At 45.3% G+C, this 10,473-nt stretch overlaps 1 protein-coding gene across 3 annotated transcripts in view; it reads right to left on the bottom strand.

Moving 5' to 3' along the window:
* spata13 (spermatogenesis associated 13) overlaps positions 1 to 10,473 on the bottom strand; it is a 39,637-nt gene that overhangs the window by 3,131 nt on the left and 26,033 nt on the right. For 2 of the 3 annotated variants that reach the window (XM_088921845.1, XM_088921846.1), the window contains 9 exons: positions 8,631 to 8,775; positions 5,601 to 5,731; positions 5,014 to 5,193; positions 3,515 to 3,700; positions 3,066 to 3,245; positions 2,248 to 2,480; positions 1,990 to 2,119; positions 1,272 to 1,644; positions 199 to 273 (listed from right to left, as the gene is read on the bottom strand). In XM_088921845.1, the coding sequence (XP_088777971.1) occupies positions 199 to 273; positions 1,272 to 1,644; positions 1,990 to 2,119; positions 2,248 to 2,480; positions 3,066 to 3,245; positions 3,515 to 3,700; positions 5,014 to 5,193; positions 5,601 to 5,731; positions 8,631 to 8,775 (1,633 nt within the window). The remainder of the gene's footprint in view (positions 1 to 198; positions 274 to 1,271; positions 1,645 to 1,989; positions 2,120 to 2,247; positions 2,481 to 3,065; positions 3,246 to 3,514; positions 3,701 to 5,013; positions 5,194 to 5,600; positions 5,732 to 8,630; positions 8,776 to 10,473) is intronic. The other variant, XM_088921847.1, reaches the window with a different exon arrangement.

Here is a 10,473-nt window from a genome sequence, read left to right as displayed (position 1 = left end):
CTTTTTTTTCTAGATGCATAGCTTGACCAAAGGCAATGTTTGCTATTTGTTAGCACTGATGATTGAGAGCTTCTTTCAGGCACATGACCACAACCTCCCTCCCCCTTTATCACATTCCTTAACATTTAGTCACACGGCTTTACAACACCACTTTTTCTAAACTGTCTGCTTCCACAAATAGTTGCATGTTTTCCTTACTTTTCAGCTTTCCTTGTCTTGACTTTCGAGCATTCAGAATGGCTTGTTTCCTCTGGTTTTCGGTTATTTCCATTCCTGCCATTAAAAAGGAGAATGCCAAGCTGAGGTCAGAGATTTTAAGTTACTCGAGAAAGAGAAAAGTTCAAATGCAACCTCCTACACTGTTTAGGAACGGAAAACAATTAAAGAGTTTTGTTTTTATGCCTATTAAAGGTTCGATGAATTGAGCGTTCATGTGGAACAGATACCAGCAGGGGTGCAGGTCTCCAGCAGCAGGATTGCAAACCACTGCCTCAAAGTAAAACAAGTCAACCGTCAGACCATCAGCTCTGCTGCTCAGAACAGCGTAATTGGACTGTGCAGGCAAAATTTACTCACTACATCATTCACAGTGCTGGGTTTAAAAAAATTAAGACCTTTTATTTTAGCTATGCAACAGTGCATGGATCCAAAACACCAAACTTCCCTTTCCAACAGGTACCGAAGGAATCTTGTTTTCATCCATTTTAATTTCACAAGTTTCAATAGACGAAAAATGAATTTACCGTTGATGCATATGAAGAATTGTAGTTGTACGTACATTCAAATAAAGTTCATTAAAGCGTGTATTTGCTGACAGTTTTAATCAGGATCACCTTTATTCGCCAAGTACACTTTATGTACTAGGAATTTACTCTGGTGTGATTGGTGCTGAAAAAGCAGTCTACATTATACATATACAAGCAAGACAATAGACATCATTAAGACAGCACACATATACATAACTAGGAATTCAAGTTAAGCTAAAAGACAGCTCTGGGAAAGAAGCTGTTCAAGAACCAGGTGGTTCTAGTTTTTAATAGACCTGTAGCTTCTTCCAGAGGGAAGTTTATGAAACAGGTGGTCATCTGCGTGGGAGGGGTCATCAGCAATCTTTCCTGTCCGCTTCTTTGCTCTGAAAGTGTACTTATCATCAATGGAGGGCGGATGACAGCCCAGTGACCCTCCCCGCAGAGCGGAGCGGCTCTGTAAAACTGGTTCAGAACTGCCCAGGAGACACCCACGTGCTCCAGTTGGCTCAACTCATAACTCACCCATTTCCTTGTCCTCCTTCACCCTCTTCCTCTCGTCCTCGAAGGCCTGCAGCCACCTGCGCTTGTCCTCCGGCTTCTTGGCGGAGAAGGCACACACCTCGCCCGTGGACCGGCCGCGGAGCTTGAAGGCGTTCCTCACGGTCACGTTGAGGTCCCTGTCCTTGCCGTCTTCCGCGTCCAGGACTTCCATGTCGTCCAGGTCCATGCGCCCCTTGTAGTAGAGCATGTCCCTGCGCAGGATGTCCTTCCGGCAGAATATGAGCTGGTGGTCGAACAGGAAGAAGGTTCTCTGCTGCGTCTTCCCCTGCCTGGAGATCCTGGTCAGGTCTCCACAGTGGATCAGTTCAGAGCTGCGGCCTAAAACGTCCGGCCCCTTGAAGAGCACAGAAAAAGAGCTTGCGGTTTCTCCTTTCTGCTACTAACAGCCACGTACAGCACAGGACATTACTCGCGGGTCTTAGGACATCACTAGGACACTGTGCAGTACATCACTTAACTCAGGTCTCAGGACGTCATAAACAAGAGATGTCACAACACAATTAACTTTCCACTAGGGCCGGAGTTAATGCTTTCCCTTATTCACGTCATTCTCAGATGAAATGCACTGCAATATTACTTACACCTTATGTGAAAATGTGTTTTGTAAATGGCTTGCAGCAGATGTAAATGTCTTGCATATTTTGGGGACGTAGACCAAGGCTTCCGAACGGATACCCACCTCCCAGTTGACGATAGAGACCTGCCAGTGCGCGATCTTGTCTATGCTCTCTAGCCTCCTCTTCCTTTCATTGATGAGGCAAGCGACATTTTTCATCGCCTCGTAGGCAGCGGAGATGTTCTTGTAGTCACTGGGAGGGGGACAGAATTTTAGTCAGACTTTCGTGGCTTTTTACAAAGAGAAATAAAATCCGTCTGTCTCCATTCTGCGTTGTATCACTGCGAATCGGCAGGGGTCTGGAGCATGCTGGCCTCTCACCTGTGCTCGCGCGTCGTGTACTTCAGCAGCTCTGCTAGCTGCAGGGGGTATTTGCAGATCTTCTGCACGGGAGTGAGCAGGAAACCATCGATAGCAATATCAATCATCTGCTGCAGGAGACGGCAGGCCTCAAAGAAATGGCGGTATTTGCCGTGCTTCATTAGGTGAGAGAGCTCAGTGCAGGCACTGGGGTGATTATTACAGTACTCTGAATAGATTGAGAAGCCTTCTTGCTGCAATGGAAAAAAAAAAAGATTAAAGACACTCTGCTGAAAAAAAGAATGAATAAACCCCATCATCAGCCAAAACCCAGAAAAAAAATCACTTTCAGTTTCTTTTTAGCTACAAGCTTAATGATTCGATGCTGCCTATGAAAAGCTTTTGCTCTCTGCTCCCTAGGGCCTGCATTTCCACAAGCATTAGGGAAGACATTGAGATTCCACCACCTAATTATTTCCTTTCCTCCTGCTGTACTAGCACTGGGGTCTAGCAGGTTCTGTGAAGACAAACGACCGAGACTGTGCAGTGCATTTGAATTTGTGTTAATGCTGGAACCCCAAGCACTTCATTTTCATTAATCACTATAACATCACAATTTAATTGCTTGTTCGTGAACAATGTCATAGACAAATTTATTATTTTTCAAAAATGTTACAACAAAAGACTACAACACCTTTCCTTTTCCTGCATTCTGCACAGACGTAAATGTCTACACAGCAGTAAAACTCTTTTTTTTTCTGTTCGGATAAACCATGCATGCTCCAGTTCCTCGGCTGACTGGCTTCTGAGCTCTGGAGCTCAGCCCTCTCCTCACTCACATGCAGCAGGAAGCAGGAGCCTATTTCACTCAGGTGAGGCTCTTCTTTGTTGTACTGCTTCTCCAAGTCCTTTAAGAACTTCCTCTGGAATCTGTAGATGTCCTCAATATTGCTAAAAATAGTCTTCAACTGGCTCTCGTTGAACATTCCTGTGTGCTTCCGACACTGCCTGATGTAGCCCTGTTTAAAAAAAAAATCAGAGTGGGAGGTTGTCTCAAAACTGAAGCGAGTACAGATGCCGTCTTTTAAACTTGAGCACCCTTCGCATCTCACTTAGGAACGGGACACAAACTAGAACCATCGCTATCCCTTTGATTCATCACTAAAGCGCTTGCTAGCCGTGTACGCTACTCCACACATTCCCAACGTTTTTAGAGTCTTCCCAGTCTTTAAAGCTTTCTCATCTCCACGTGCTGACAAAAAGCTCCAGAAGGAGCTGGCCTGCTGACCTCGCAGATGTCCTTCAGGTGCTTGATGTAGACGCGCTCGGTGTTCATGATCTCCTTGACCACGTTGGTCCTCATCTGGTCCTTGTGCTCCGAGGTCTTGTGCCGGGGCTCCCTGGGCGGGGGGTCCTCTTCGTCCTGGGTGCTCTCTGCGCTTTCGCCCAGCGACTCCTCCTGGTTGACCCTGAGCTACAGAAATCCAATCAAATCAAAGTTTATTTATCAAATGCACAACAATACGGCCTGCAGCAGTATTTGCTGGCAATGAAATGTCTTTTCTGCGAGCTCACAAAAATCACAGGAATCACAAAATTGAGGTTATGAAAATAAGGTTACATAATAATAGATGTAACAGAAATTGAATAAAGCTCAATATGAGTAGAGCTGCTATGTGTCCATGGTGTGTGCAGTATATACAAGTAGTGCGGTTATGCTGAATACAGTGAAAACTGTGTGTCCATGTAGCCATTACAGGTGATTTGCTGAAGGAGCTGCAGGTTGGCTATTTAGCAGTCTTACTGCCTGGAGGTAGAAGCTGTTCTGTAGTCTGTTGGAGTTGGAGTGAATGCTTTGGTACCGTTTACCGGCACACGGCAGGCATGAGGGCTCCGGCTCAGCACAGAGAGTTAAAGAGCCGGAGCCACTTATCGCTCAGAGCCTTCAGAGGGTTAACAGGGCCATTTGGCGAAAAAGCATTTCTCCAAAACCAGGTTACAAGACAAACCTCCATTTCTAACTGCACAGACTACATTTTTTGCAAAACTGGTCAGCGCCCATACCCTCTTCAGTCACTGTGTGACTCTGCAACTTAGATTCTTCCCCAAATTAGAGACTTAAGAGACTTCCCCAAATTTCTTTGAATTCAAAATGTGGAGCAGGAGCAACGAGGGCAGGTGCCGTCTCAAAATAAGTCCCGATAACTGCCCCTGATAAACCCTTATGAACCCCACAAGGAGTCAAATAGCACCTGAGGAACTGATGCGTGTAGCTATATCAATCAAGAAATACTGCAAACTACAGAACAAACATCACAACATTCACAAACAAGTGTGAATACTGATAAGCTTCCAAGCAGCCAGACAGGCCATAAGATCAATGTTTTGTGCATTTTGGTTATTTTGTACACTCGTCATGCAATTTATTATGTAATCCATCCTGTAACCTCTTTATCCGATTCAGGGCCGTGAGGGAGCAGGAGCCTATCCTGAAAAGCAGGATACACGCCGGACGGGATGCCAGCCTGCTGTAGGGCAGACAGACACACACTCACACCTGGGCTCATTTTCCCAGAAGCCAATTAAGCTACCAGTATGTTTTCAGACTATAGGAGGAGACCAGAGTACCTGGAGGAAACCCACATCAACGCGGGGAGAACATACAGACTCCACACAGACAGCACCCCAGGTCTGGACTTGAACCCAGGGCCCCAGTGATGCTGATCACCGCGTCACCGTGCCTGCTGCACTGTATCATGTCCTGTTAAAACGGCGCAGGACACTTACTCTGACAAAGCTGGAAGGAAACCAGGCTTCTTTGTCGTTGATCCTTCCCCACCACCAGTCTTTGTTGGAAGCATCAAGCACGCGGATAACGTCTCCCGCTTTGAACACCAGCTCCTGGTCGTCCATGGTGACGTGGTCCCACAGCGCCTCCGCGTGGACCGGCGTGCCCTCGCCTATCAGCTGCAACAGAAGACACACCGCAGACCCCCCGCTCACTGAATGGCAACAGAGACCGCGGCAGAAATCCGACCCCTCTATCTCGCACAACAAAAACGTGCCCTGGCCAAATTTCCCCCTGGCCTTTACAGATCATGCCCTCTTCATCCCCATCTCTGAACTGGCTTCATCACTCTGCTCTCCTCCCCACTGAGAGCTGGTGTGTGGGGAGCAGACTGACGCACTATGGCTGCACATTGGTGGTAGCAGTGGGATTCTCCAATACCTGTAAAGAGCTCTGAGTGGAGTGTCCAGAAAAGCACTACGCAAGTGTAAGAAATTATTTAATCTGTTCCCCACACTTTCTAAATTTCTCTGTCTCCGTCCAGGGCGCTGCTGTGTACCTGCGCTGTACCTGGCCGGCGGGTTACCTCGTTGACTGCGAGCTGCTCCCCGCCAGGCTGCAGGTACCGAGGGCTGCCCTCGGCCAGCTCCTCGAAGCTGTAGTCTTCTTCGCTCCCATTGTCGTCCACCAGCGTGGAGGACGGGGCACCCCCGTCTGCTGAAAATACAGCACACGTTCGCAGCAATGAGACCCCACATAGGCACCCCTCTAACAGAATATGGAAGACGTTCAAGAGACATTTTGGAAATTTGTGAAGTGAAACCTTCCAACGCAAAGGTTATGACAGTCATCCTAGAGAAAACGAAGTCGCCGCACACAGTTTCACTATGGAAGCAATTATTTGCCAGTTTCATTATTCGCCTGAACGCATCTTGGTTTAGAAAAAAATGACCATTTTTCTTCCAGATTGTTTTTTTTTATTCCATTAGGCAGCCATGTTTTTCAGACACTGAAGACAGTGTTCTTAATTTTCTCTGAATTTTTTTACATTCCAAAATATGGAGAATTTATCAAAATGAAAATACAATATCCATCAAAACACTAATACCATTTTCATTCACATTTTTAAATAAAGGGTTGACATTTCACCTTTAGCAGACTAACTACAACCTCTGTATTGTCTGTTGTCACGGAGACTAACAGTGAAGATGACAACTCTCCCCCATCAGACCCCTGAGCTCCACTGGCCTCCAATTCGGCTAATTCAACTCATAGTTCAGCTGTTTGTTGTCATCTTTCTGGATTTTCTACAGCGTTCCTGTCTGACGCATCGGTGACTCATGACAATGAGGCTGCAGAAGGAAAGTAATTACAGGATTCTGTCATTTGAGCCCATGACATTTAAGGGTCGTGGAAATGGGGTTTCTATGAAATTAACTTTGCAAAAGTATAATTAACAATGGGCCTGTCAGAGTTTCCCAAAGCACAAATGTCAGACAGAGCCTCTGAAGCTGCAGTGTTGGACAGGCGTGACTTGGGTGCAGTTGCATCACTGGTGTGAAGATCTTTATACTCACTGATCTGATGAATGATACTATTAAACAATATCAGCATGTTGTGCTTGCTGTTACTATACATAGTAATATGACATCAGTTAAGATGAGCACAGGCAGCAAAGATGGATATTAGCATAGATATTAATAACAACTAAACGTATCAGTATTTCAAAACAAAGACACATAAAAGCACTCTGGGCTCCTTGATTAGCCAGTTGTGACCATTGAGCTCACAGCAAAAACTTTTGCACAACAAAAAGTTTCTTAATGCCAGTCCACTCTGATCTTAATGTAGACGGTATATTCAAAACACTCCAAAAGACAGACAGACCAGCAGGCCAATAGTTTCAGCTGAACATAATCAAGTATCGCTCGCTAGTAACCCAGAAAAGGTATAATTGACTTCGTGGCAGACAAAACACAAAAGTAAATGTAGACAAACTATGTTTCAGTATTAGTTTACAAGCTACATTTCACACACACACAACGGATGGTGTGGCTATCAATCATGCTGTAAAAGAAAAAACAATTACAGAGTTCATTACTTTATCAATGCTGAAGTAGAAAGCTTTGTTTCTATTTTTGACTGCATCATTGTCTCACCCCAGAAAAATGTTATCTTTCGAAAATGCACTGGTGAGGGTTATTTTTAGACCTCTCCTCGATGCAGAAATGCTAGAAGTCACAAAAGAGAAGATGAAGCAGACTGCCTGGGTCTTAAGTCAGCTGAAGCAGTCAAACTCTGAGCAATGCAGCAAACCAGACAACCCTGACAAAGCTGTTTTACTCAGTGCTTTTGGCTTTAGTTGAATAAATTCTAGAAAATAAGGAAAATACAGACTGGACAGCCCAGAGAGTTAAAACTCTCGTATACAGTATATCAATGACACTACGCTTACAGAACCTACGGTACCTTTACATGTACAAATAAGTAATTCTACACCACACATTTTAAACAGGCTCTCTGTATAAATACATATTATGCATTATATATAGCTGCACGGTATAATTTAATAGATTTTCTTGTATTCTTTCATGGTACCGGTATATCTCATAATTAGCAAGTACAAAATTCTAACAAGAAAAGCCAGATGTCATACGAACCTTATTCAGCACATTTCTGTAATGGAGACTAGTAAAGCTTAAGTATGGAGCCCTGAGGAATCAAATCTAGCAATGCAAGCAATAGAACAATAACAGCATGAATCATCCTTCTGCTTGCCCCTTAGGAGACAAGTCTGCTCACTTGTTTTGCTAAAACTAAATCCGAATCCTTTATTCAGATCCATAAACTGCCATCAATCATTTTACTGTAGAGTAAAATCTTGTTTGCACAAACAAACAGAAAAATGCACGTCATTAAGGAAGAGGAGAGGCAGCTGATGTTTCTCTGTACAGATATTCAAGCTATTCAGTTTCACACCCAGCTCAGCACATCACACCCAGCACAGCACAGCTCAGATCCTGCAAACTTCACCGCACTGCAGCCTGCAGACCCAACACTCACCAGTCAGCAGACTTTCTAGACTCCAAAAACGGGTCACCTCCCTTCGTGCCACCATGGCCGACACCGCGGTACGAGGCCGGCGCACTCCAGAGAGGATCGATGCTTTTGTCAGAAAGACCAGCCCCGAGCGAGCATGGCCTGCTCCCTGCGCAGGAGGGTATTCACTGCGAGCACTGTGCACGGCCCCAGCTGCAGTCCCTCACTCTTGAGTGCCTCGGTGTAAGTGCATGTCAGACTGCTGTCTGTTGACTCACACTAGCAGCCTGCAGTCAATTGGAGGCTAGATTCACAGACACCCTGGGGTTCCACTAGGGAGGGGAACTGAAAGCAGCAGCGATCAGGCTCTGCTCTCTCTAACTGTACAACGAGCCAGTGTGCGCGCAGACCACAGCTTCTGTGACCCTCCGTTTCTACAGAATCGAGAGCTGTTATTTATAAACCGGACGAAGGTGGCAAGCACGAATTCCCCCAGCACCTGGCTCCGGCTAAAATAAAACCCCAAGCGCCCGAGGATCACCGCGAGCAAAAACAAAAGGAAATAAAGCGAGCTTACTGCTGGCCACTCTCATCGGTCTCCTGCGGCCGACCCGGTCCAGCCCGATGGGGGTGCTCTGGGAGAAGGCGAACGGGCGCATCCGGGCCGACACCGCCCTGTAAGGAGGCACCTGGTGCGACGGGATGGGGGGTCTCGGGAGGGGCTGCGATGGAGGCCAAAAAAAAAAGTGGATGAACAAACAAAAAGAGGAACACCATCCCCACAAAAAAGTCCCAGAATCCATCACGCAAAAAATAAATGGAGAAAGGCATTAATGGTTCAAACGCCAAGATGACTGGCTCAAATAAAACATGCACAGCTTTAATTTTGCAAACAAGTTCTCCTTAATGGCTCCAGCGTGGGATTTTTAATTTAAGATCAAGGGTCTGAGAGGTCGAGTAGATTGTGCCGTTTTAGGCAGCATTAAGAAACTTTTACCAGGAGCTGGGCTCGTTTTTTTTAAGGTGTCTCCTGATCTATGATCAGGCTCCTTTTCTGTATTAAAACTGCTTGTCTGAAGACTCTTTTAATCAATTTGAACACCCCCAGATCAGACCAAATGCATGCAGAACAGCTTAGATAGGTTATACAAGAAAGTTGTTGTAAGAAAATAACCAACACGAGCAACAAGTTAGTAAAATAGTTAGTATCTCTTTTCACAACGGTAATGCTCTGTTCTCTAAATGGTAAATAACAGAAACGGCTGTTAATACATTTGGCTGTCAGCCAAATGCCAGTTGCTGTCAGCTGACAGATTCGGCCTGTACCAGGGACAAATAAATGCTGGCACAGGATTTTTTTTTCTACTTGTCATTCAAAAGACATCAAAGAAACAAAGTTTAATCACAAAATCGCCTTAGAAAAATACAGGGTAAATGATTATTTGTGACCACTTGGTGAAAATAATCTTTTGAGCGGGCTTTTTCATGCGAGGAGTTTCCACTGTGTATTTGTCTTCTCCCTCAGTGGAAAGTTGCTTGCAGGAGCCCGTCTACCCCACGCAGAAGACGCGCACCGATAAACCACAAGCACACGCGCCCCTTTGGCGGTCTTGAATGCGATGGTTTTGAAGTGCGAAGAAAGCAGCAGCCGTTACGAAACCGCCATAGTTCAGTCAGCTGCAGTTAACTGTCCACTGCGCTCAGTGAGGACCATGCTGAACAGCAATGTGGGCTGTGGCATTTTAATTCTTAGATGAATTGCTTAATATCAGAAATTCTACATGGCAAGCCGAAGAAGAATCACAAAACCAAAACTGCAGATTTTGACAAAAAAAGGGGGATTGTTATCAAGACAACCGTGCATCGGGCTTTTTTCTCCCAACTCGATTTGCACAGCCGTAAAGACTGGGCTCCAAGGAGGAATAAACTAAATGGACTTCGGTTTTAAATGTTCCAGTAGCAGATTTCAGACCCAGTTGCAGTAAAAAAGTTAATAGCGGTAATGAGTTAGTTATTCAAGCCATGTTAGTCAATGTCATCGGGCTAAAAAGAGGTCCGCTGTAGCTCAGAAGACAGTCACAGAAGTCAGAAGAGTACAGTTCATACAAAAGGACAAAAGCAGGTTAATTATTAGCAGGGGGTAAAGTTGGATGCACATCACGAATGCCCGAGTTCACACACTTTCTGGGTGGGTTTTAAAGCCTTCTATTCCACAGTGAGCACCTCCCCCCTTTCCTGGAGGAAAATGTAAATGTTTTTAAGGGATGTATCGAACTAGAGATATCTCAGGTGTCCAAACAAGACCCCCCCCCCCCTTCCCCACTGCAGAACTTCCTGGAGTAACTGATAGAATGGAGTTAAAGTTGGGGCAGATTTTGAAGCAGGATGAAAAAAAAATTCGATAAGGGCTCCTGTTAGAG

Source organism: Atractosteus spatula, chromosome 7 (genome assembly GCF_055471065.1).
Source record: "Atractosteus spatula isolate fAtrSpa1 chromosome 7, fAtrSpa1.hap1, whole genome shotgun sequence".
NCBI classification, from domain to species: Eukaryota; Metazoa; Chordata; class Actinopteri; order Semionotiformes; family Lepisosteidae; genus Atractosteus; species Atractosteus spatula.
The sequence above is the reverse complement of the archived record's forward strand: the minus strand, read 5'-3'. Positions and strand labels throughout refer to the sequence as shown.